General features: G+C 42.5%; 1 protein-coding gene across 1 annotated transcript; it reads right to left on the minus strand.

The window, feature by feature from the left end:
• Nucleotides 1–1530: 1530 nt before the first annotated feature.
• hs3st3b1b (heparan sulfate (glucosamine) 3-O-sulfotransferase 3B1b) lies at nucleotides 1531–27201 on the minus strand. Its single transcript, XM_012871689.3, has 2 exons — nucleotides 26385–27201; nucleotides 1531–5788 (listed from the first exon to the last, which is right to left on the minus strand). Exons 1-2 carry the CDS (start codon nucleotides 26909–26911, stop codon nucleotides 5170–5172), a joined length of 1146 nt encoding a protein of 381 aa, XP_012727143.3. The 5' UTR covers nucleotides 26912–27201; the 3' UTR covers nucleotides 1531–5169.
• Nucleotides 27202–27962: the final 761 nt, after the last annotated feature.

Genomic DNA, 27962 nt, shown 5'->3' on the forward strand with positions numbered 1-27962 from the left:
CCAACAGGGCAGCACTTTCTCTCTCTCTTTCTGTCTCTCCCTCTGTCTGTCTGTGTGTCTCTCTCTCCATGTTTTCCCTATGATTTAGTTATTAGCCCCAGGGACTAAGATGGCCATAGAAAGTTGATCTGGTGTCTGGTGAATCTTTTTTCCTGTTGAGCCGGACAGATTTGTTTTGTATAATTACCCTGCTGAGGCACCCAATAAGAAAAATTTTCTTCTTTTTTTTTTTTTTTTTTTGCTTAAATCACCAGATTTCTATTTAAGACGTCTTGCTGTCTAAGACAGTTGGGGAAGGTTCCTAGGGGCTTTGACAGAAACAGGCCCACATCATCACACATCATTTAACGTACTTCACAGTCAGCACATATTCATGTTTGATTCCAGAACTACGGGCGACTGTGGCACAGGAGTTAGAGTGTTCGACCGTCTCAGTCGTTGTGTCCTTTAGGAAATTACCTGCTGGCGGTGGTCAGAGGTCCTGATGACGCCGATGTATGGCAGCCTCACCTCTTCCAGTCTGCCCCAGGGCAGCTGTGGCTCTTAACGTAGCTCACCACCATCAGGGTGTGAATGTGTGTGCGAACGGGTGAATGACTGATTGCAATGTAAAGCGCTCTGGGGTCGTCAGACTAGTTAAAGCGCTATACAAGTACAAGCCATTTACCATTTACCTTGAGTGTCGGTTGCCGAAAAGCCCCGTGGAGCTGATTAAATCCCAGTCAATCACGTTTGTGATGGTAGGACAGGAAAGTAACCTGGCAAGTCAGATTTATGTGTCTGACCCATCAAATCTGTTAAGGGAAAGGGAGGATACTCAGCAGAACTCTCCAGGCTGTTTGGGCAAAGCAACACCCAGTGCCCACCTACTGAAGGTTGGTTTTAGCCAATCATGGTAACAAATTAAAACGTAAAAAGCAGACGTCATGATGCACTTCTTGCTGTGGATTCTGACAAAACAGTGGAGATAGCAGCAGCTACACATGTGTCCTCCTGTGCTGGCATGCTGATTTTGGTTTGGCTGTGGGCTCTGCAGCTCTTGCTTTCATCACAGCTGTATGTCCCGCCCTAAACCATAATACTGCAATGTGATTGGCTGAGCATACTGCTTCTCGAATGGTTGAGGCAGTAGTGGGAGATAGATTATCTTGTTTATGAAAGCACAAATCCCATAAGAATTTAATTTGCAGGCAAGGTTAACAAAAAAATGATTTTTTTTTTCTTCAGTTTCTTAGATTGGGGTACGATGTGTTGATTCTTCAGATCTTTTAGCCTGATTCATGTTGTCAAACGGGTTCTGTCTGATTTAGTTATTTATTCTCCAGCTCAGGAAGGCTGGGGGATGGCTAGTGAATTTGGACTCTAAGGAAATGTGCTTATCACAGTTTGTTCATGATTTAACAAGGCAGGGAGGATTAGCAGAAACAGAAGAAATCTCAGAGGGGAGAAAATGCTTTTTCACAGCTTATATTTGAAATAAAAAAAAACACCATCTTTGTAGGGAAATAAAGAAAATAAAAGTCCCTTCAATGAAAGTTTGGTAAAATATATACTTTATTTCTTCATAAAAAGAAATATTATGAACGTTCATTATTGATTCATCTAGAAACGTCTGTTCCATTTTGCTCTTTCATTGTGTGAAATTAATTCCTTAGATGTACATACAATAAAATACTTGAATTTTATGTCTTTTCCCTCTTTTTTTGTACATACAGAACTAAATCATATCATATGCAGATAAAAAAAAAAAAACATTTTTCAACAGTCTTAGATCTCAAAACAGGTTGAATAAAACTCAACCGTAACCAATGCAGCAAAGTGGAGATCACCTACGACTGCAATGCTTTTTATCCCCCAGAATGTATTTGTAGTACTCCTTTAAGCGTTAAGGAAAACGTCTGGCTTTCGTTCCAGAGCAGGACGGTTTGATAGGATAGGAGAAGTCATCAATAAATGTTCAGACATTGCACTAATGAAGGGGTCAATGAAGGCTAATTTTCCCTTGGAGCATAATCAATCACTCATTCAGAGGAAAAGAGAAAAACAAATGCTCCCTGCTACCAGTCGTTGGTTTGAGGTGACTGGTTCCAACCGACAAATAACCAGTTTAGTGACCATTTGTTTGAATGAACGGAGCAGGCTAATTGTGTTGGTTAGAGAGGCACATTATTTTCTAATTCCATTTTTTTTTTTTAAAGACGGACAAACTGGGCTGTCGAGGGGTGATATTACCTTTTTAAAGTTAATTTGAGCATAGCTTGTGTACATTCAGCCTGAGCTCCACGTAAACACATAAAACCCTTCCTCTGGATGCCGCCCAGTCCTTTCCTATAATTCCTGCATTTACAAAACGGCTACTACACTGGTCATGCATAGCATAGTTTCGCACAGAATATCAAACGATAACATGAACGCCACCCTGACTACCCGTCCAAAACTGCAGGAGCACCATGTCAAAGATCGATATCCTAACACCTTCACAATCTTGCATATCAGGAATTCAAGTAGAAAGACAAAAAATTCAAACTAAAAGGCAATAGAGAAGAAAAAATGCTGATGGTGAGTAGATTGTGTGGAACGGAACAGTGAATCTAAAGCTTTTTTTGGCAACAAGTTGAGATGTAAAATGTGTTGGTGAAAGGTGCAGATGACGAGGTATAAAATATATATAAATATATATAGTGTCTTACAAAAGCATTTATACCTCTTCAACTTTTCAAATTAAAAACACAAACGTCAGCCTATTTCACAGGAATCCTATGTCTGAGACCGATACAGTAGGGAATAAGTGAGGTGAAGAAGAAAAAAATTATATATACATAACTTTTTTTCTTTTAAAAATAATATCTGAAAAGTGTACAGTGTGTTTGTATTCAACCAATTTTAACCAGATAAGGGCTGATCTTTTTGACCTACATGCTATACTGTATATGCGGCTTAGATATAAGGCTGTACACAACCCTGAACAGCCCATTCCCACATTGAAACATGATGGTGGCAGCATCATGCTGTGGGGATGCTTTTTTTTTATATCAGGGATGGATGGAGCTAAATTCAGTGCAATCCTGGAACGTGGAAGAGGCTGCAAAAGTCCAGACATAATCAAACTGAGGACCTGTGGCTCGGAAACTCTCTGACGCTCTCCACCCATCCAATCTAACTGAGCTTGAGTCATTTTGTAACGATGAGTGGGCAAACATGTCCTTCTCTAGATGTGCACAGCTGGTAGCGACATATCCCCAAATAACTTGTAGCTGCAACTGCAGGAAAAAAAAAAAAGGGGATTCTACAAAGTTTTAACTCAGGGGCCGTTAGTGCAAATGCACATCAAAGGTTTTTTATTTGTAATACCTTTGAATATAATGTATCGACTTCTTTGCACTTCAACACTAATTGGTCTATCACATAGAATCCCAGTAAAATACTCCGAAGGTTTGTGTTGCAGTTTGACTAGATGTGGAAAAGGTTGATAAGAATGCTTTTGCAAGAAAAGGTAGGCCATGCATGAACGCACACGAGACTTTGTAATGACACCAGAGGTTTGACACCGATACTCCGCCCGAGACTGTTCCTGTTGTGACATGAGTGCTTCACCAAAAAAAAAAAAATCTTTTCTTTCTTTTAACTAGTGTGCCTGCAATCAAAAACGGGGCCTCGTAGACTTCTACTATCTAAACAAGTGGCGTTTAAGTGAGACGTTTGTGTTTCTCGTTCTTTTTTTTTTATCTTTATACTAGATGGCTTGCAGATATGCATCTGTGACCTCGCGCAAAGATTTTCCATCTCACAATAGAAAGAAAGGACGCACCCCCTCTGACCTGCTTCGCTTTCCACAACAAATCAAATGTCTCTCAAGGAAATTTGACTGAGACTTAACGTGACCTCTGATCACATAAAGTCTAGGGCAGGGGCTCGGCTCTGAGCCGACGGAGGAGTTGGAAAGCGGTGAAGGGGGCCCGATCGATCCATCAGTTACCTTTACCCGATTAGCATACTGTTAACATGGGCCCCTCATGCGGTCCGAGATGGGATTTACTGTTTGATGGATGGGTCAGTCATTGGAACAGGCAGCAGGAGCATTGGAAATGAAAGGGCAGCAGTATACTTTAAGCACGAGTGACACAATGAGTATCAATTAGGCCTATTGATCAACCGGTTACTGGGTGGAGTAGAACACAAGTTTTGCTGGCCGGGCCAACGCCAGTGCATGGAAACCGAATTTGTATAAATGAGCTGAAACACATTGGGATAGGATGAAGTATTAACACAGCTATAACTAAAAATGCACATAAATAGGTGCTCCCCACTTCTCTGTGAGCACTCTGTACCCGTAATATGGCGCTTTTCCATAGAGATGCACCAATCAGGCTTTTCCTGGCAGACACCGATGTTGGTTAAATTCATCGAGATCAGACCTACTGATTCTGATATTAGCCGAATCTGTTTTTTCTTCTCAAGGCTTTAACACACAAACGGGGAAAAATGGCTGCACATTCTTTGATAGAGGTAGCAGTTTAAAATCCAACAGACAATGACGGAATTATAAGCTGATCCCCTCTCATGCATAAAACCATATGTCTAATATCTATTTGATTCTCAATAAACTAAAAAAAAAAAAAAATGCATCGAAATACATGCGGTTAGTTGATAGATTCAGATTTCCAAAATAGTGGGAGCTGTTAAGTGTTGACATATTTAATGTATAGGAAAAAAAGACATTAGCTTTTTTTTTTTTTTTTTTAGCATTTGACCTGCCAATCACAGATCTGAGCCAATTAAGGGAGTCAATTGGCCAATTCTAAACTCTTGCAGATTGACTGGTGCATCTCTACCCTTCTGGTTATTCTAAAACAGTTTCCACTGTAGTTGTCGCTGATCACACCGCATCGTGCAGCGCCAGGAATTTACAGGACTACAGGTGTGGAGCCGCAGAAATCCAACCCTAAGATGAGGAATGTTAAAAAAACAACACGTAGGTCAGATGTTATGTACAAATCTGGTTAGGCAGCTTAGTGAATTAATTGCTTAGAAATAAAAATAAATTATTATAAAATAGATTTCTGTACATTTTACATATATATAGCAATATCTCCACTTTTTGCCAATGAATTACGTAGAAAAAAAAAAAAAAACAATGACATAAAAAGAACGTCTTTCTTGACTCAGACTTTAATCCCAACCAAAGTTGTGTCCCGTCATCTGGTAGAACTTCATGTTAAAGGGCCTGTAGAAGTCCCGTAGCCTCTGCACCACCTCGGGGTCGATGTTCGGATGGGTTCTCCCTTTGGTTTTTCCCAGGCAGTGGGGCTTGCTGCTGCCCTCCGCCTTCTTGAGGCACGGAAACCCCTTGGTCTGGTTGAAGTAAAAGTGTTTGTCCGTGATGATCCTCTTGAGGCCCAAGAAGTCCTGCACGCGGCCCAGCTCTCCGGCCGGGTCGCTGATCAGACGCTCGCCGCTAACAAAGAGGATCTGGTCCATGGGGAAGTACTGCAGCCAGTTGTCCAGGTGCTTGGCGTAGATGCCGATCTGGACCGCGCTCCATGAGGTGTCAATGAGCCCAGTAGTCCTGTTTTTGAAGGTGAGGCTCTCAAAGGAGGGGATGTCAGGCTTCTTAGACAGAGTCTGCGTGTAGTCTGAGATAGCTCTGGTCACAGGGTCCCTCACTACCACGATCAGTTTGGTGTCCCTGGACATGGCGGATATCCTCGCCGGAGCCTCTCTGGTCACGAAGTAGCTGGGTGTTTTCTCCATGGTGATCTGGCCCTCCAGGGTTTTTGGCATCAGATCCCTTTAGAATAAGAAAAAAAAGAGAAAGGACACAAAAAAAACGGTTTAGAGGAGGGGGGAAAAAATAAGAGAAAGGTCTTGCATAATGTAATCAACTTGATGGAGTGCCCCGCGTTCTGCAATCAATGACTCACTGAGTCTGTTTAGGCTTATTATAGGGCTTAAAAACGTATTAGTGCAGGCAGCTCTCCAACATCAACAAGCTTGGTCACTCATAAGATATCTCACTTCTGACGAAAAAAGGAAAACCATTATTTACAGTTCAACCAAAACACAGTAAAGCTGCCGTGGATCATGGCCAAACTTCCATTCAACTGTTTTAGGGATTACGAGGAGAGATGCACCAATCAGGCTCTGACTGGCTTATAATCGATTTCCTGTTTTCTTTTAGGTCCAACCTGCCGATTCAGAATTTCTATTCTAAGTACCAGAACACATACGACGTGCGGAGGGTGCTTTGATACAGTTAGCCATTTGAAAACAACAGAAAGTGAAGGAGATACAATTAGGATTATTCCCTCTACACACTTACACTAATGTGCCTAATACTTTTTCGGTTTTTGTTAAACCAAAAACTACATAAAAAGGCATCCCATTTACTCATGTATTTATAGACTCAAATTAATGATGTTTAATACATTTAAAGAAAAGCAAAAGTTTTTGGTATTTGACCTACTGATCACCGATCAGAAACAACCAAGGAGAAAATAGCTGATTTCTGGCTGATAGGTAAAACTGGCTTTCTCCTCTTAACTTGAATCCTAACCCGTTTCATAATAATGCCTTAAGATATTAACTTAAATACATATATGCCTACTAGAAATAATTTCTAGCTAAAAAATTATCATTTTAGAAGACATTTTTAGGGTGCGCTCGTGGCGAGGCCTTTAGTCCTTAACGCGGACGACCTGCGGTGCTTTGCTGCATGTCTCTCCCCTTCTTCCGCCCCTTTCCTGTCAGTCTACTTTCAATAAAAAGCGAGCCACTAGAAGCCGCATTAAAAAAAAAAAAAAATGAATCACTTGATATACCAGCTGATTTCAGAATCATGGCTCAGATTCAATTGCCAAGCTTGTGCACACAAACAAGGAATTTGACATCAGTTCCACTTGGCTGTAGGCAAAGGTGCCCCACCACAATAAATAAACAAATAAAGCATACACAAATACAAAAATAGGAAAAAAAAAGATAATTTTCTCTGACATTTTCTCTTTCTTTGAAAGAGGCTGTTTCTTATAGAAACATACATTCTGAACTGGCACTGGAAAGGCAATGGTCTTGAAGGAAGAGTGAATGTATTTATTCTTTCATCACTGGATTCTAGAATAAGTGACTAAGGGCAGAGGCTTAATTATGATAAAGATGTTAATATTGGAAGTTGTATGCCTTCCCCACTTTGCAAACCTGGACCAGAATGAAACACAGCTTAAGCAATGCAGACCCGATCCAGTTTGTTTGCAAGTGGTTTGAGGTATGGGCTCTTGGACTTGTCCAAACATTAAGGGTATCAAGGTATAACAAGGTGTATGCCGGTCATGAAAGGTTGTAGTTTTAAAACCGCCAAAAAATAGAATAAAATAAAATAATTCGCCATACCATTCCTATAGCCTAAAATTAAAAGAAACAATGAGAAAGTGACAGGAATTTTTTTTTTCCGACAGTATAGAATACATGATTGCCTCTCTTCACCTGTTGCTACACACCAATGGCTAGCAACAATTACATTACGCAAAGTTTCCTAAGTAGATGACTTCTGAATGTGGGCATTGACAGGTGTCAAAATAAAGGGCTGTGAATACAACAGCAAACCACACTTTTTAGATTATTTGTGTAAAAAATGTTAAAACCATGTATTATTTTCCTTCCTCTTCGCAGTTATGCATCATGTGTTGGTCCATCACATAAAATCCCAATGAAAGACATTGAAATCTTGTCAGCAAACAAACTTGTGTAGTCTTAAAGTATTCTGCTGTGGTATGTCTGGTATCATTGTCAGTCTTCGTGAATATGCATGCATTGGGTTGCACTTCATAATAAGGATATAAGCTCTAACGATCAGGGCACCTTCCTGCTACCAGTTACCTTCCTGGATCTCCCACGATACTTTGGTTACTTTCCTTAATCATGTCAGATACTTTCCTTTTAACTACCAGGCAGTTTCCAGTAACTTATCAGGGACTTTCCACGAACTATGGCTTTTCAATAACCGACTAGCCACTTTAAATGAATTTAGTCATATTTCACCAACGTAGGTGACATGAAAGCTCAATGAAAGTAACTGGTAGGTTCTGGAAAGTACCCTTAATACTTTGGGAATATACCTAGTCGGTTTTGAATGAGTGACCAGTAAGTCCCAAGCAAACATCTGGTACGTTCAGTAAAATACCTAATGTGTTGCATGGCATGGAAATTCCCAAACATATTCTGGTATACTTGAGAAAATAACCTTTCGTTTTCAGAAAACCACCTCTTAAATCCCAGAAAATCTTCATAAACATTGTTAATTGAAAGCAACCACCAAGTGTAGAACGCGTGGTCTCCATTATTCAGTGCCAACGCTGATAGTTGAATGTCAAAGGTTCTGGTTAGATAACCAGTTTTACATGACAAACATGAGCATATCTGATATCTGTGATGTCTGATTGGCTTCCTGAAGCAGTTTCTCGTTTTTAAAAGTGGAATATTTTAACCACCAGTGTTTGGGACTTTGAATTAAGAATTTAGGCATAGGCGTGAGAATAAGAAATTGGATTTTGCCAAAATTCAAAGAAAATAAAAGATGGCAAGAGGGAAAAAAAATTAGCAGGGTAAAAAAAAAAAAAAAAAAAGAATCTTAGAAAGAGGAGCCCACTTATCGTTCCGGGTCAACACATTGTCACAGATAAGACTAATGTAGCACCCTGAAGCGAGCCTTTGTTGCTGAGGTTTTAACACTGATATCCTATTGTGTTGACACTACTGTAGAGACAAATCCCACGGAAATCTGTTGTAATCCTAAACAATATGTTGACAAACTGAAAGGTGCAAACGGAGACTTTGCGAGCTCCTGCTATCCTGCAATCTGTCTCCGGAGCTCGGGCTGCTGCTCCAAAGCACACCTGAAAAAGCTGAATTCTGGTTTATGTCCGTCTAGCTAATGGCTAATTCGGGGAACATAAGCTCTTTGTCATTGCACAGATTTGCATGAGAGAATCGCTGCATAAAAAAATAAAAAACAGGCTGTCTGGAGGGAGAAAAAGCAACAAAGGTAATGTTAGGTAGCAATTAAAATGTTTTATGGAAATGGTGCTGGCAGATTTGTGTAATCCTAATGCAACGCCAGTGATCTAATTATGATAACATCATCTTGATTGCTGACAAGTCAGAGAGGTGAATAAATCAAATGCAGAAGCTCATTAATGGCCCATTGAAATCAAAACAGATCCCGTGTATGCTTTTTTATGGAGGAGCACCACATTTTGTCAGAAAAAAAAAGATCTTTAAAAAGCTGCACGCCAAACTCAAAACTGTTTATGCAGCACATCAAGGAGTACGACCCAAACACACGCCTGACTCATATTGCATGCTGTTTGTCATTCTCTTGATGCACAATGGCGATACTGGCTGCAAGCTTTGCGTCATTCCCTGTGCCGACGTACAAAAAAAAATAAAAGTCCACGACTAACCGGAGAAGGCAAATGGCTCCCCATTTAATCCGATTTCAACGTGACAATGCAGCATGGAGATAGGGAGGAGGCCTGCGATACAATGTGCAAAGTGACAGATTATGCTGATCCAAGCTCAGGGAATGCGTTTTTTTTTTAGGAAAGAAAAAAAAAATCATCTCGTTGTTGGGGGGGGGGTTGCAAAAGCACAAAGCAAGGGGAGGGTCTGACAGCAAGAGAGAAAGAAAAGTGGTAAGGAAACTCCAAAAACCCGCCAAATCGACAAGAAAAGGACCCGAATCTCATCCTCCTCTGACTTTGCTCACTCTTACTGCCAAAAAAAAAACGGGGAGAGAAAAGGAGGGGAATTTCGAAGGGACAAGTAGCTCTTGGAGAAACAATGACCATTATGTTCTTTTTTTGATTTATGAGGTGCTGCTTTTAGAGATTCCGTCGGCAAACAGGCAATTCAGTGACACCGGGCTCCTCTTTCTTCCTGCTTTCCTTTCAAAGTGAACCATTGTCCCCCGAGCGCAGGGGTGAGCAGGGGCAGTGGTCAGGGGCAGAGGGGCGGGGATGGGGGGGGCAGGGTGAAGAGGAGGTGGTGGTGGAGGAAGAGGAGGGCTGAGGGTGCTGATGGCGGCATGAGTGGAGCACTTCTCCATCCTTCAAAATCAAGTGAGAGAAGGCTTTTGGAGAGCTCTCAAGAGAAGCGTGTGCCAAAAAAACCCAGCCTGCAAACAACACCCTGCTCCTCTTAGATAACAACAACTCCCTCTGGGTCCAACTGTCTGCTTTAGGGAAGAGTAGTTCGGTAAATAACCATCACCCTCTTCAATTCGCTTGCTTTACTATGAGCTCCTCTCATTGTTTGCCTCTCCGAGCCTCCACTCTCAGGATATTTCCAAGTTGAAAGGCATGCCAAACACGGGTGATAAGACACAAACCAGAGGCCCTTGTCAAACGACAGCCTACCAACTGGGCCTGCAGCGTGGCCCTTTTGGCCTCTTTTGTTTTTAAAGAGTCGTCATCCCGCCGGAGCCAAACGGGAGGCAGGAAACGGGTTATTTCTGCCCGATGCCTCTGCCTCCTTCTTGTCATGTTTGATTTGATGATAACAGGCTGCCAATGAGCTCCCCGTGTCACAGCATCGCTCACAGAATGGAAGCCATTTGACGTTTTTTTTTTTTTGTCCCCCCCCTATTTGATACAAAACCTTTTCAATTGTCTCGCATGTCGGAGAAGTTGAAAAGGCATTTGAATCTCAAATCAGCGTTTGAGTATTTAAATGCAGACGAATCCGAGGGTGTTTTGTTTCTGCCGGCGGAGAGATGGGTGTGGTTTTTACAGTTGTGAGCTTCTTAAGGCTGCGTGGAGCTGTTTCTATGGATCGAAAACCCCCGGAGTGAGAGTTGTAATCTCGTGGGGAGGCATCGCCACACAGAACACCGGCGTGGGCTAATCAGCTTTGGCGGAGTTAACCTCTCAGAATAAAATATACCAAACCTAAATTCCAATAAAAGTGAAAAACAAAGCAACTGGACTTGTTTTCCGTAGTTGAAGACATTTCGCTTCCTCTCCAGGAAGCTTTCTCAATTCTCAATTCAATTGAGAAAGCTTCCTGGAGAGGAAGTGAAACGTCTTCAACTATGGAAAACAAGTCCAGTTGCTTCTGTTTTTTTACTTTTTTTGGAATGACCATGACCTGGATGACTGAGAATCTTCACCAGCATACCAAACCTAAAAGAAATGCGGCGGTGGCTACACACTGCGCTGAAAACCCTGAACTTTCCTCATGTTCCTCACCCAAACGCCCTGTGCACTGATCTAAAGGGCTCTCTCGACCTCTTGGAATCAGGGGTTTTGAAGTTTGATAGCAAAGGGGCCGCTTCACAAGTGGGACGAAGGAGGGTGGAAATTGGGATAGGGGATTCTGAAAGGCGCTCTTTCTTCTCTACAGTTCTCCAAACTCGGCCCCTTCTCATGAACCGACAAAGCATTTTCAGGAAATACAAAGGAGAAGCTTCACTGCGCACTGGCAGACAGGCATCTCAAGCAAAACTGGCCCGGTCACATCAAAAGACGTCCTGAGATCGGGTTTTTAAACCCCTGTAGGAGGATGAGAACTTGAGCAAAATTTGGGGCCTTATTCCAAACACATGCCAGATTTTTCAGCTTTTTTTTTTCAAATAAAATCTTGTCGACAGTTTATCCTCGTCCTTCCTCCTCAGAATTATACACTGCCCTGTTGGTATGAAAAAAAAAAAACGGTTTGTGGTTGTAACATAAAGTGTAGAAAGGTCTGAGTGTTATGAGTAGTTTTGCGAGGCACGGTGAATAAGGGAGGGAGGAATGTGCGACTGTTGGCCCGCTAATTGTTTCCAAATCTCAAACAGGAGCCAGGTACTTTGACATATGTTTCACAGCGCTTTGTTTCTGACCTCACATATAAGTGCAGAGCGTAAGTCTGGCTGGATATCAAAGGGGTAGCGTAGACGGTTTATCTTTGCCACTACACAGACAGGGCCGATGATTGCTCTCTTTTAAGCAGGTGAAGCTGAATCCAGGTGTTAGTACATGGCCACGTCCAGCTGTCCGACATCCATTTCCTCACTGAGGACGACCAGAGTTCCATCTTTTAAAGCTCATATCTCGCAGCATTGAGCAACAAAGATGGACGGAAGGGGAACCAGTGTGCCAGTGCTTTTTGTTCCCAGACGTGTTTTGCAGATGTTTAAAAAAAGAATAAAAGGCACGCATACCTCTGCGCTTGCTATACAATACGCCCGTCCTCTGTGTTCTCGTGGATATTCGGTGCCTTCATGCAACACTGCGGGCGCGTCAGCCCGAGCAGAAACGGGGGTTTCAAATTTACAGGCTTCACTGAGTAAAGGTGTCACTGGAAACTCAAGAGAGTGGCTGAGCAGAAGCGCCCATCCAAATCATCTGTCTGCTAAAAGGATTAATAATTCAGGCTGGCCTGGTATCACAGGCTCGGGGACGCTGCATACGGGAGAGAAAATATCATCCAGCCACGGCGAGAAGAGCCGTCTGACAGCTAAATTCCTCCTCCGATTACTTGTTGTCAAAAGTGCCCATCAGGGTGACTGGAGCAACCGGCGGACTATTTTCAGCTGCGGTCTCACAGATACACGGGTTGGCTCACTGTGGGGACTCAGAACAAGTAGCGTTCACACTTTTGTTTCACTGAGTCTATAATTTTTACGGATAACAGTTTTATCAGATGGGAACAGGAAGGGACTTCGGAGGAAGCGGCCCCAGACTGAAAAACAACTCGCTGACACTTTGACACTCAAAACTCTGAGGCTCAGATTTGGAGTCCTGATCCAGGTTGATGAATGCAGCTCCCTGAACCCCCCCTGAACCTCGCCGAGAAGCGGCACAAAGTCAGAGCGGCATGGGAATCCGTTGACCCTTTCGAGCAAACGCAACAGACTCGACCCGTCCACCCGCCATTTGTCACTGTAAACAGGGAGTTTGCAGCCTTCTTCGGAGCGGCGATTCATACAGTCTGAGTGTATGTGTGTGTGTTTCTGTGCGTGTGTGGGTGTGTGCAGGGGAGGGAAAGTGAGTGACAGACTCCACGAATCAACAACAAGAGAAAGAGAGTCAGGCCTTTGCGGTCGCACGCCAACCCGACCGGTTCTGGGATCAAACCAGCCTGGTTTTCTGGAGGCAACATCAGACATAGCAAAGCAGGAGAAATAAACAGAAAACGAACCGTTGCCGCTCGAGACATTCCTCTCTGACACTGTCGTGGTCTGCAAGCACAAATTATTCAATTTTGCACAAAGCTATGATTCCCCCACCCCCTCTCCCGAAAACACTCTGGAAATGTGTTTTTAAGTATATCTGCTGCACTTTGGCACCTTTTGGGAAGCAGACCAAGAATGCGCAGAGCCGCGAAGGATCTTTCAGACGTGTGTGGAATTACAGAGCGCTAATAACTCCGCAGAGACGCGACGCAGCCCAACATGTGGCATAAATAAAACAGCGGAGTCGGTGAAAGGGATGGCAGAATATAGCAGTACCTCCTCCTGCCCCCTGGGGGATTGGGGCATTCCTTCAAAAGCGCTGTCTATTTTTTTCATTTGCCTTTTCAAGATGGTGTCCAGAAAGCTTCATTTGCTCAAACAGAAAACGGTGGACGGCATCGTGCTAGTGACACTCGAACAACACCCCCCTCTATCCCCCTTTGTCTGACAGGTGATATAACTAACAAACCCCTTTGGAGCTATCCACCCAATCCACAATATTTAAACCCGTTGAACTTTGAACTCTGTCACTTTGTTACATTATGATCACAAAACTTCAATGGATTTTATTCAGCTATAATGCAAAGTAGAGTAAAATGGTCAAGTAGAAGCATTTTCTTTCTCCATTTGAACACGATTACCTAAGATTAGTTGACCTGCAAGAAGGGGAAGGTCGACAAAGTAGTCTGCAGCCTCTAACAGGTTTTCTTCCAGTATTAGCAAGAGCTCGGGAGAAACGCAACCCACAGCATGCTGCTGCCATCACTGTGTTTCACCAGGGGGACGGTGTGCTCAGAGCGATGCACATTGTTACTTTTATACCACATATCCTGTTGAACACAGGCCAAAAAGTTCAGTCTTTGTCTTAGCTTACCAGAGCACCTTTTGTCCCCTACATGTGGAAAACTAAAAAAAAGTTGAGTTGTTGTGTCTTTTGTCTTGCCACTCCTTCGTAAAGGAGCACGACAAGTAGATTTCCTGTCGACTGATTCATTCACCTGAGCTGTGGCTTATTAGCCTCTTCTCTGAAAACGTTTCTCCTTGCTCAGCCTGTCGGTTTAGTGGGAAAGGCCACGTCTTGGCAGGTCTCCGGAGGTGCCATACTCTCTCCATGTGTGGAAAGCTTGCGATAATGTTTTATAACCTAACCCTGCTTTAAACTCCTCAGCCTCATCCCTGAGCTGTCTGCTGTGTTCCTTGGTCTCCGTGATGCTTTATTTTTTATTTTTTTTCCTCCAACATTCTCTAACAAACCATTGAAACCACCCAGAAACCACTCAGAAAAGTTGGATTTATACTGAGATTGAGTTACACTGGTGGGTTCTATCTATTAGTCTAGATGCTTCTCAAGGTTAAGGGGTGCACTGGAAGTTTTTTTATAAGGATGTCAGAGTAAATGGGGCTAAATACAAACTCATGCATCACTTTTCAGAAATTTTTTTTTGTAAAACAAACAAATAAAAAAAAATTACTCCGCCTTTCACCTGACAACTAAGCTTTACTTTGTGTTGGTGCATCAGATCAAATCCCAGTGATATAAATCGCAGTTTTTAGTTTCTAAGTGTAAAAAGGTTGGAGGTCTGATTGCTTTCGCCAGACACTGTGGGCCAACACATTCCACTTCTCCATCAGCGCTGGGGTGGCTGACAGCTTGGATGCAGCGAGCCTACGGACCGTGAAAGAATAGGGGAGGGAAAATAAACAATACGGGCAAACAGGATTGAGAAGCTGCAGGTGAAGACTTGAGCATGGCAGCGCTCGTGTGTGTGTGTGTGTGTGTGTGTGTGTGTGGGCAGAATCAACCATTCTGACTGATTTCCTGACACTTGACATGCACCAGGAGGCACGTGACTCCTTGATCTATCTGCAGTGAGGATGAATAAAAGATGAAACAGACTCGAGATGAACATACATGTCGCCACCCCCTCCATTCTCTCGAGACGCACAGAGACAGAAGCGGTGAGGGGGCTGCTTTGCATCCTGTTTGAGTTGGCTGTCAGCCGTAACGGCATGCACACCTTTTTTCTGAAGACAGGTGAACTACATACTGCGTGTGGCTGGGTGTGTGTTTGTGTGTTTGTGCATGAGGAAGAGGGGGATTTCCTATTTAAAGTATGTCACTCACATCTTCCTGTGTGTTGAGGTTATTATCTTGCCTCCATTCACACTGCAGCTGCCGTTGCAGGTTAATGCTTCACAAATTCCTAAAGGCAGCCTGACGTCCCAACATATAATTAGCTGTATGGAGTTGGAAAGCACCAGTCTTAACAATTAACCTGCTGTATTCAGAGGAGGAAAAAGAAAAAGGATGCATTAGCATTCCTTTGGTAAACCTATACTTTTCTTTACGTTTCAGCGTACCTGTTGTATTCTACGATGCGACAGGATTCTCATTCTGACACCAGCAGAACTCATAGGAGGAAACTTTCATATGGCTGTTTGAAGCAAAATATGCTGAGTCACTGTTTCTCTGGTTTACTGTTGAGTTTGAAGGGGTAGGGATTTTCAATATATAATGGCTTGGTTAAATTATTTTGTTATATTGTTGTGTTGCATGAATAATTTTTTTTTATTTCTGTAATTGTTTGTGTTTTCTGTATTTTATAAATCTCTCCAATAACTATCCACCCATCCATCCAAGAATATTAAAGCAGCAACATGTAACTTTTAGCACCTAGGGGCACTCGATCTGTGACTTCCAGGTTTAGCGCCACTGAAGGCCACTTGCAACACTGTGCTGTCGCAAAATTAAACAGTCTCCCTCCGCGTTTTGGAATCTGATAGCAAACCACTTTAGACCAGCAGATTGAGACGTCATGAAGTTATTTGTAAAGACAAGACCACGTTCACTCCTGTAGATTAAACCCTACATCAGCTAGGGCTGCCGTAACCTAAAATGGGTCAGGTGACCTTGAGCGCTAGGTCACATGACCCAATCAGCCACGAATCCGACCCTCTCACCTTAGTTTTTGAGAAGGGTAGCCTGCACAGAGCAATGATACACACCAAGTGTTAATAATTTAATATAGCTCAAATTAAGGTAATACTTGGGTCAAAACTTACACTGTGCTGCTTTAATTAATGAATGGATGGCTGTCCATCCATTCATTAATTTGTCTATTGACTACCCTCTATCAATCCATCCATGTACAGCAACCATCTAACATAGATGGTATTTTGGTTTAAAAAAATAAATAACTTGTATGTACTGGGTGTACCCGACCTCTCCACCAATGACCGCTGGACACAGGCAATACCCCCCAATCGACCCTGCATGGATAAGCGGGTATAGACTATGAATGAATGAATGGATGGATGAAAAAAGAAAGAAATGGTGACTTAGTTGTTTCAAATATGAGAGTTTGCCCGAGTTTTTAAAATTGAAGGCATTTGAATCCATTATAATGACACGGCTTAATTTACTGAGTATGTTGCTCCCTGTTGATTTCCAAAACCAGGGGCAGCTACTATGCCCCGTGCGCACTAAGTGGCACAATAACTTACGTGAAGAGGAGTGTGGCTGGCTTGCCTGACCTGAACTTGAAGAGTTTTTACAGCTCTCGCGAGGGAACCCAACAGCTCTTACGTGGAAAAGCAGAGAGTGACTAGTGTGGAGCAGGGAGGGCAGGCAGAGGGAACTCAGGGGCTTTTAATGAGCTCTGCTCTTTTACTGCCAGGCTAATGGAAACCCCGGGGGACCTCAGCCGCTCTCATTCTGTGCTTGCCGTGTCCTCTCTCCCAGGGGCAGACCTTCTCTACAGCACTATAATGGACACCTCTGGGACTGTATACCTGGGACAAGTGTGGCGTTAACATAGGTTCTTCTTCCAACAACAGCAGTAAGGACTTCCTCTGTTAAGCCATCTTTAACAAGTATTTTTTTTTTTTTTTTTCCCCTGCAGGTGGGCTGCTCTAATGTGCCAATGAGTGTTTATTTGGCTCCCAATGAATGACCAGTACCTCCAGAGGGAGGGTGTCTGGTTCTGTTCCGACATGTTTAACAACACCCAAATTATCGCCTTATTAAAAAGCGCCTGATTCACACATTACACAGAGGGGCGGCTTGTTCACCGTGCTCTCAAAACGTACACAAAACTACCTTCAAGTCCTTGCAGTCATACGAGAACTGAAAAGGCACAATCAAAAGGCATACAAGTGTGAAACTTTCAAGGCAACTTCCTGTCACCCCCCCCAATCCCCTTTTTTTAAAATAAAGTTCCATTTCCATATTGTCTTCACTGGACCACAGCAGGATCAGGGGTTTTAGTTGAAACAGGCCAGCACACCCCAGTGCTGCCACTCCCCTCTCCGCAGGTCTCTCCTTTCACTATTAACTGGTTGTAATTTGGGCTTGAAAAGCGCCTTTTCTCCGTTTCTCTACCCCCCTGGTCACCGCGTGTGTTTTTTTTTAAAAATAGGCCATGCCAGCTTAAGCAGCGGGGAAAGAGGGCCTCCGTGCTTCTGTGCCGACCGAAAAAGTAGAGCGAGCAGCGAGGCCTGCCGCGAGCCCCGCCCAGGAACGGACAAACACTATTCTTACTCGTCCGTGGCACAAGTGCACAGCTGGAGAATGGAAAACAAGGTTTTATAAAGGGGAGCGCTAAAGGGGATGTGTTTTTTTTTCTTTCCTTTTTTTTATTCTTCTTTTGTGTGCGAGTGTGTTACTATTGTGGTTTTGAGCAGAGGATGTGAACCTGCAGTCAGCTGTACGGTTGGCTGAGTCCTCGAGGAGCCGAGGAGTTCCAGGAATCAGGAAACAATCGGACAGCCAAAGCATCTGATTATCCAAATCCAGGATTTCCTCTGCAGAACTGGACAAAACACCTAAACGCTTGCCGCTAGACTCCATCTGCAGTGTTTTGCGGATGTATCCGTAGTATTCGCTGACCACCACAAAGTAGTGAATTACTATGAAGAGGACAGAAAATGATACATGACTGTCTGCGTTCTTGCACCGCGAAGACCAAGGAAAACTGTGGACAGGTCTGCTTGTGGAGAAGATTAAAGCAGGGTTAGGTTACAAAACAATATCCCAAGCTCTAAACATCTCACTGAATGCTGCTTAAACCCCATCATCTGAAAATAGAAAGTATGGCACAACAGCAAAACTATGAAGACACGACCACCCTCTCTCAAACCAACAGGGGACAAGCAGAGCAAAGTTCAACCCTTCATCCGGACATTGAAATTGCATGGAACAGCTGCAAAACCACCAATATATGGCCGTTAAGACAAGGCGATGCCAGAAGTAAACTTTAAGCGGTGACAGATGTTAATCACAGACAAATATTCACCTTCTACCAGGACAATAACCTAAATCCAGTTTCAGATGCAAAAAACTGGAAACCACATATCCTTTTTCCTTCAACTTTGTATTAATGTGCCACTTTATGTTGGTATGTGACATAAAATCCCAATGAGCACAGTGAAGTCTGCAATGGCAACGTGACACAATGTGAAAATGTTCCGAGTGCTTGATAGTTTGATTCATTAGTCCTTCAGAATTTCCGTGGAGCTTTAAAAGCCCTTCAGAAGGTCTGGGGAAACCGCTGATCGAGACAACTTTGAACGATTACAAGTACGTCTGACTCCTCGGATGCAAACCATAAAAAAAAAAAACAGGAGCGCTTTAAACTTTACGCACAACTCGGCACAGTTCGAAAACCATGTTGCCAAAACCCGCGTCGAGGTTCGCCGCCTCCTGCATCTCTCCAGATGGTCAACACGTCACCTCTGTCAGCAAGCAAGCGTGGGTCTGACCCCCCAGCCTAAAGCCCTCAGCCCATCTCTATACATCACCTCCAATCAGGCCTGAACGATCAATACCCTCCATCCCCGAGGAGCCGCACCGCTGTGACATTTGTGTTCGCCGTCTGACTGTTCCAGCCTTTTGTGATTGAAGATGAAGATTATTTGTGGTTCCACAGCTGAGCCTGTCCAAAGCACCCCACAACATTTCCCCAATGTATGAAAACACTGGAAATACACGCCGCCCCCCCTCCCCCCTCCCCTTCTTACACTTATTCAGGGATTGATGCCTTTCACTGACACTCTATAGAACCAGGTGGCCTCTTTGGCCATTCAGGGGAAGAAAGCAGGGCGAGGTCAGCGTGGCAACAAAACAGCGGACGGGTCACTTACGTGGAAACAGGAGAGCTCCTGCGGCGAGCAGATAAAAAGGATGTGCAACCATCCAGAACTGTCCCCGACACGGCCGGGAGCTGCGGTCTGACTCTAGTTTAAGAACTATCAGAAAGGGAGGAGATGGATAACGGCTTTCAAACAGCGCAGACTTCCGCAATCAAACCAAGTCTGACAGTGGAACAGGATTCCCCCCCCCCCCCCCCCTTCCCAGTCTCTCCCCACTTTTTTTCAACAATGCCCCACTTGTCCTTTCGCAGCACCTTAAGAAGCTTTTTGCTGATGCTGCTTTGTGTGTCTATTTACCTCCACCGGAGTTTTATCACAGTTAAGATACACAAAAGGCAGACCCAAGAGACATCCTGCTCGGAACGGCGCCAATTCTGCCCCCAACAGACTCCCGACAGCAGCCGGAGCAACAAACCACATCATGCGAAGAGCAGAAGCCACACAGCTAAAGCAGGAACGTTAACTCTTAAAATAATTTCCGCGTAGAAACATATGACTGTCAAACCTCAAAGTGCTTCCTTAAAAAAATAATAATAATAATAATAACTTGTTGACATCACAAACACACATATAGGAGGTTTGGAATAGCACCTTTTCTTTGCTCGTTTTGTCATATCACAAACTCAAACTGCAATGTATTTTAATGGGATTTATGTGATACACAAACACAAACAATGCACAGTTGTGATGCGGTGAGGAAAAGGACACCTCATTTTCCTCATTTTGTTTACAGCATTAGTTTTGCCACAGGTTCTCAACTGGCTTTAGGCTGGGACTTTGATTAGGTCTTTCTAACAAATGAAAATGCTTTGATCTAAACCTATTCCATTTTTTGGCTCTGACCGTGTGTTTAGGCTTGTTGCCCTGCTATAAGGTGCACTGCAAAAATGGAACTAAAAGTTAAATTTTCTTGAAATTAGTGGATTTTTCCTTGATTTGAGCAGCTAAATAAGACTATTTGCCAATGGAATAAGAGTTTTGCACTTAAAATAAGAACATTTCATCTCCATCATCTTATTTCAAGTGCCGGATATCTAATTATCTTATCTTAGGGGTAATATTACTCATTCCATTGGCAAATAGTCTTATTTAGCTGCTCAAATCAAGGGAAAATATACTAATTTTAAGAAAACTTTACTTACTTTTAGTTCCCTTTTTGCAGTGTGAAGCTACACGCCCGCCTGCTGTTTTCCTCGGTCCTCATGATGCTGCTCTTTCCCTAATGTTCTCTAAGGAATGTCTGAGGCCTTCACGGAACAGCTGCACTAATAGCGACATTAGATAAGCAAACAGGTGGCTGTCTGCAGCCAAATGGTTGCACTGTTTTTATTTACGGGTGTCAGAAGAAAAGAAAAAAAAGGGGCCCACCACACTTTTTAGATTTTGAAATTTTGAAATAATCCCCATTTTCCTCTAATTTGTCTTGGCCTGTCACATTAAATCCCAACAAAATACATGAAAGGTTTGTTGATTTAACTTGACCAAACAGTAAAAAAAGAAAAATGAACATTTACAGGGTGTGAATACTTTTGCAAGGTACTGTATAAAAAAAGATCTTGGCTGTACACTTCCCTCGCAACATGTGCGCAGCTTCTGGTTTAAGCCTGTAACCTCTCGCAGGGAGGGGCGTCCTGACGGCGAGCTGAGCCCAGAGCCTGCGACACGACAGCAAGACCGCAAAACAGCAATTATATATCAAAGCCCTATCAGAGCCAATATGGCTAAGTGGAATATGAAAAGCACAACACACACCACAGCCTGACAGACGAGCGACTGCAGTCACCGGGAGTAAATTAAAATTAAACGCTCTTTGGAGGAGGAAAAAAATCAGCTTTTTTTGTTTGCAAGTGACGGAAGGCATTACTGTTTAAAACTAAGACAGGTAGAGACAATCAGCCACTCTTTGTTGGATCCAAACTTTGAACGCCAACCAGTTTGCGAAAAACAAACCCATTAGTCCATAACTTCTACTTTGGCGCACCTGTTTTAGTTTAAAAGAAAATGAGATCAAGCTTGGGAAGTTCGGCTTTGATGCAAAAACGTGGATTATCTTCATGTTCTTAGTCAGCACTAAGAACATTTGGTCAGTCAAATCATATTTTCATACATTCTACACTTTGTCGTAGTCTTTTTAGACCAGATAGGTTTTTACTCTTTCAGGAATTTTGTTTTAACATCTTTAACTCCTTTTTTTGTAGAAATGCACCAGTTAGCAATTTTTTTATAACCAGGTCAAATATTAATAAATCTGTGAATTAACAGAGTTGCTTCTTCCCAGAGTCTTAGGTCACTGAATCAACCCCCCAACCCTCACCCCAGATTGTGCACCCAGAATGTGGAAGTCACTGCCTGTCTTTCTACAGGGTTTGGGCTCTGTGGATACTTTCAAATTTGCAGCTAAAGACATTGCTGTGTATTTTGTTGGGTTACCCTGCTTGTGAAACACTGTGTGACCGGTCTGTGAAAACATGCTATATAAATAAACTTTTTTTTTTTTTTTCATTTTATCCAGAAAATGTTAATTGAATGCATCAGTCCTGTTTTTGTTAGAAAAAAATCTATCTGATTTTGAATTAAATATTTAGCATTTTGAAGCGAATAATCCTGGAAAGGCGAAGAAACAACGGGTACCACCATGTCTGAAGTATTGGTGTCCCTAAGGATGCTCTCACATTCTAAATAGTGCATGTGTGTTGGGATGAAGGGTGTATATCTCACGGTGTGCCACTGGATCAGGACTGGTGTGTCACTTTTGTAGCAGCTTACCCATCTCTCGCTTTTTTTTTTACTATGCAAGGAAAAACTTCTGATCTCAGGAACAAAGTTCAATGCTCTATGTGCACCCCCAGGTAAACAGATAATTATTGGCTGAATTAGTCATAGAGGGCGGGCTGTTCTTAACTGGAGGCTCCATACATTTTCAGTATAGAGAGTTGAGTGAATATTTATCAGCGTAGACAGAACTTCTGCATAGCATAGCATGAGATTAGATAACGTTCTTATTTGGCCATTGCTGTAACTTTTTTTTTAACCTTTCCTGGTTATTCCTCCATATTCTTAGGTTAAAAACTGTTGGTTTTCAAAGTACCCATGTTAATTAAAAAAAAAAATTAATGAAATGTATTTAATGTTTACAAAATAATGACTAACTATACTTTTAAGTAGTTTTATTTGCCCTTATAATTACAGTTGTATTATTATTAATTTCGATTGCTTTTGGTATAGTCGGAATTGAAGAAAGCTCCTTAAAAATGCTACTAAAAAAATATTTTATAGCTGTACAAAGCCGATAAAAGAACCTAGAATCATGAGCCCACAGAAGATTCCACAGTTCTCATAAATGCGCCAACGTGAAAATACTTTTATTATACATTTTATTTTTTAGCTAAACAGCAAAAAACTGTTGCATAATGGGGAAACGGGTGCAAACAGAAACTAATGAATCAATGTTTCTGTTCACATTCATTCCGTGTGACCCTTTGAGCTCCCAACTCCCTCTTTATAAATGTGTGTGTGTGTGTGTGTGTGTGTGTGTGTGTGTGTGTGTGTGTGTGTGTGTGTGTGTTCCTTTAGGCCGGTTCATGCATGACCTCACTGTGAAAATGTGTACCTCCTGATATGAGGACCCCCTCGGTCAAACGCATGAATCATGTGTTTTTGTCTTCGGCACAAATAGAGACCATCAGAGAACATCAGAAAATCCACAATAAGACGTGTTATCTCCACCTCCTCTCTCGCACTCGCTTTGTGGAACTCCAGCTTTAGTGCATGTCCAAAAAGAGGAGGAGGGGAGGAGGGGTGGGGGGGTGGCTGGGAGATTGTGCAAATGAACAAACAAAACAAGAAGAGGTTAGTTGCACAACCACTAATGCAGACCCACTTATAATTGTTTCGATCTCCTGCCACATATATGATCAGATCAGAGTCCTATGAATTTTATTTCAATGCCATGCAGTTTTTTTCTCCTGTTTTCCTTCTGTCTGGAAAATTCCATCTCTTTCCCCAAAGTCTTCTCCAGTATCAGGTCCTAATGGGACACTCAGGAGGCTCTGTGTTGAATAAAGTATGATTTCCTTTCTCTGTCCATCCTCTCTCTCTCAAAAAAAAAAAGAAAAAAAGAAGAAATTCTCCTAAAAAACATGTCGTAACAGATTTCGCTTTCAATTTAACTGAAGCTTTGAAAAAAAAAAGAATGCCTTCCCTGCACATCCCATTCAGCTCAAATGCTCTTCCAATAACTTTTCTTTTTAAAGCCATCTCACAAACTAAAAACACAAAACTTCCTCCCAGTATTAGATTTCACGGCCTGCAACGCCGCAGTGACACTTTTCCACACGCAGTTGGAAACGCCTGTCGGTGGAAGCAGTCGAACAACAGGCACGTTTTCAAACTCCCAAAAACTTTAAAGCCGGAGGCTGTAAATCACAATTTGGGTTGCAGCGGGCGCACAAAAACATCCCACGAATCAAAGTCTCAAATGTTCCCAGCATTTGGTTCCGACTCGGACACTTTTCCCCACCCTCTTTGCGTCGCTGAGCAGACGTTTAGTGTTCTCTATATTTGAACATCCAGTCGTTCATTAACGTACAAGGTGGTTCTCGTTATCCCTGCAAGAACTGACAGTACGAGGAGGCAAAAAAGGGATCTTAATGTTCGAGTGATTTCAGCAACTGATTTACAAATAGGTGAAGTCATTAGCGATGCATAAAAGTTGCAATTTAACCTCGATTAGGCTATAAAACCGACCCATAAAAGAGGAAAACCCAAATAACTAAATAAACCAAAAGCTAATAATGTCTGCCTCTGCTGAGGGCAAACAAGTGCAGTAATTAAGCTCGGAAGTCCTTCAGCTCCTCCCGTTAACACTTTGTGATGTAAATGAACAGGATAAAGTTGGTTTAAGGGGTTTCACTCTACGAAGTCTCCTCACTTCTGTTTGCTTAATCCCTCCGTTTTAGTGCTTAAAACCAACTGGCAAAAATAACGGTTAAAAAAGATAACAAGTGGACAGTTGTTTTATTTTTCTCCCCCCACCTTAAGCGTTGCTTGTAAAGTTTCCCCATTATATTTCAACAATCTCACCCTAAAGATCCACTTTAAAACATTACAGGAAGATCCAGAAACTTGGAAGACGAAGGAATAAGGAGAGACTAAAGATTTCTGCACAGTATCGTTCGTGGCGATGAGAATCGATGTTGTAGTAGTAGTAGTAGTTATGTTTAAATAAAAATGTGCCATGAAAATTCATAAAACTTAAGAAATGTTGCATACATGTGAAGCAAGTTAGCCAAAATGTCGATTTGAACTCTAAATTTGAATAGTTTTACAAGAACGTCATGGTTTAATAAAGATGATCTGAAAGCTGTGATCTAGATCCCAAATCTAAATAGGGAAGAATGTATTTTATAAATATATGCGGTTTGATCTGCTGGGATTTATATTGCAATAGTTACTTTGTGGCTTTCTACCTTCCTGGAGAGTCTGCATCAGACAACAAACGTTATAACTGGCCTCAGAGAGCATGAACGCATGGTACCCATTTAATTAGCTTGTATCTGCTGCAGTGGAAGCAGTTTGCATTTCTCATTACAAACTTTCAAACTGAGGTCGTATCACACTTTTCTCCTAATAGGGTCCGTTTTGCAGGGCCCCAACTTGTGGCAGCACAGACAAAAGTTGGAGGTGACTTTTCATGTCGTTTTTTGTGTTTAAATCTCACAATGACAACAACATTTTTAAATTCAGACACTTATTTAAGAGCTAAGAAAGATCACTCCTTAGAACCAGTTTCCCCCCACAGGAAACCTCCTAATCCAGAGCTCATGTATTATCTTAGAAATGGTAATGAAATGTTATCAAACGTGCAGTAAATTTCTTCATTCCAGGCCATTTTACTGTTCTTATAGAATAATTGTCAGTACAAGAAATATCACTTGTTCAATTACTGTTTTTTAATGCAAAGTGCTTAAGTCTCTATCCCTAAAAAATTACTATTTTACCCCCCAAAAAACTCGTTATAACTATACAACCTATACAACCAAGCTGAGTTTGAATGGTTTTTTTTTTGTTCCAATTGCAAAACAGCCACACCTTATATATTTATTTATTTATTAAGTGAAGGACGCGTCACAACGGAGGTTAGGATTACTAATAATTAATGGTAGGGTGAAAAAAAAGAGAGACACACAGCTTTTACTTGTCCCGTAGCTGTCTTGTAAAAGTTCCAAGAAGTCAGTAGGATTCGTAGAAATAGATCTGATCATATAGAAATAAGTCAACAATGCACGGTTTTGAGTTTATCTTGCGCGTTTAATCGCAGAGTCGAGTCTGATTTTTGCACACGTTGACACGACAGAAAAATGGTTGGAGAACTTTAAAGCCAGTGCAAACACACCCTAATTTAACCCTCTGGTCCTTTTGGTTCTGGGTGCATTGAACTGGGCCGCAACACTGCGCCAAAACCGAGCTGAAAAAGTTGACGGGCGCACCGTGAAGGGTGGAGGTGCAGTGTTGCGCCGCGTCCAACAGAGATCACTGCGCATCGCAGAACCTGTGTCTGCTCTCTGCAGCAGAACCGTCACAAAAGCGTCAGAAATATGCTTTAAACCACGAGAACATGCGCGCACAACCGGCCAGGTACCGCGTCTGACAAATTAAGAGTTAATTAAACTTCTCCGATGAGGCCAAACATAATTAAAGAAGAACAGAGGTCAAAGCTGACGCATGCTTATCCAGTTTATTCTGCTTCGATATCAGTTTGTAAAAAAAGGAGTAAAAAATAAAAATAAAAACCTAAACATTTAATTTCACGAATTATCAGTCAAACTTTTTAATATATAAGTAAATGCGCCTATAATCAAACTGGATAGATGGGCTACTTTATGCTGCTGTAAAAAAAATAACATAAACCAGCTTTTACTGAGCATCTTTCATCTTAGAAAATTTCCTGAAGCATTTAAAGTCTATAAAACATTTTTTTAAGATCTTATATTTTATTTAATAGTGATTTTTTTCCTGTTTTAATTACCTGTACCACTCCAGTCCGTTCTCGTAGTTGCGGTCGAAGAAGTGCGGCTCTGCGCCCACGGCCCTGATGTCCGGGTGCACCCGCAGGAACTCCAGCAGCGCCCGGGTCCCTCCTTTCTTCACCCCGATGATGATCGCCTGGGGCAGCTTCTTGCTCCCGGAGCCGTTGGAGAAGCTGGACATGGCGCTTGGATCCGGAACCCGGTCCCTGTCCGCGTCCAGCAGGTCTCTGGACGCCGCGGTCCTGACGGACGGCTCCTCGTAGTCGCTCTCCACGTCCTCCCAGGGCTGCGGCTTAGCCAGCAGTCTGGACACCAGGTCCGACCTCCTGCCCGTCGCTGGAGCGGTCTCCTTGCCCCGGGGGGTGTCCACCATCACCGGACCGGGCACGGTGGAGCAGTAGCCCACGCAGGAGTAGAGCATGTAAACCCAGACTAGAAACATGATGCTGAGCAGGAGAAGTTTCCTCTTCACGGGGCTGTACCAGAAGGCATGCAAGCTGTGGAAAACCGGGCTATAATATTCCATAAGCCTTCCTGGAGCAAATCAGATCCCAGCGGCGCATAGTGCCCAAACTCACTCCCTCTGGCACCTCTGCAATCCGCGCAAAATTAAAAACATGCTCCCCATAAAAACTAAAAAAAAAAAAAACTAAAATCACGATATTGATAAGAATTTAAAAATAAAAATTCATAAAAACTAATGTTAACGTGATCGAAGAGATGGAGACATCCAGGAATGAGATCATATTTACGGCTAAAACTGTGGAGTTTTGCCCTTCGCTCCTCGGTGCCGCTGCAGCCTCATCTCATCAGCTTTGTGACAGCAGCTGCAGGAGCCGCTCACCTTATAAGGAACCGCAAACCAGAGTGACGGCAGTACCAGCCAATCAGCGGCGAGGAGGTTAAACATGCAGCCGTTTGTTTACAGAAGTGGACCAATCGGAAGGAGGAAGGTGGGCGTTTCTGAGCCGTGGGATCCTCGGTAGGGAAATTAGGCGCGTGCGTCTACTTGCTCGAGCGTTTGTGCGCGCGCGTGTGTGTGTGTGGACTCTGCTGAGAGGAAGTTTGGAAAACGTTCTTTTTTGGCTATTAAACGGAGTTTTTCTTGCGTTTCCCCCCAGACACACGGTTCAGTTGAGTTCAGACTACTTTAAAGGTCGCAGGCGAGCTTCTTTCGTCCTAGTTTTTTTTTTTTCTTAACTTTTGCTTATTTGTTTTACAACTAAAACATGACATATATTGTTTTATTACCGTAAGTACAAAAATAAGACAAGCGTGATTACACTGCAATGCAAATTAAACAGTAGACCTAAAAATATTCCTGATAAAAAAAACTGTACAGTATTTACTGTCCATTTTACCTTCATGTTATTAGTCTAGATTTCAGTCCACATGGCAGAGAAATTGTCTAACAGCTTAAAAAACTCAAATAAATCAGTAATTAATTATTAAACTATGTTACATTTATCCTTTTAGTGGTATTTAACACAATTAGTTTAATTTTATTTTTAAAATAATTTTGCTAACAGTTAAATTACTAACATATTTGATTGTAACTGTTCTATTTCATATTAACC

This window comes from Fundulus heteroclitus, chromosome 10 (genome assembly GCF_011125445.2).
Source record: "Fundulus heteroclitus isolate FHET01 chromosome 10, MU-UCD_Fhet_4.1, whole genome shotgun sequence".
Lineage (NCBI taxonomy): Eukaryota > Metazoa > Chordata > Actinopteri > Cyprinodontiformes > Fundulidae > Fundulus > Fundulus heteroclitus.

What these genes read in the sequence shown, in the direction of transcription:
- hs3st3b1b (XM_012871689.3), bottom strand. Translation starts at nt 26,911, where the DNA reads ATGGAATATTATAGCCCGGTTTTCCACAGCTTGCATGCCTTCTGGTAC. An exon ending in AACGGACTGGAGTGGTACAG is followed by an intron (nt 5,789 to 26,384) that starts GTAATTAAAACA and finishes CTTATTCTAAAG; the next exon opens with GGATCTGATGCCAAAAACCC.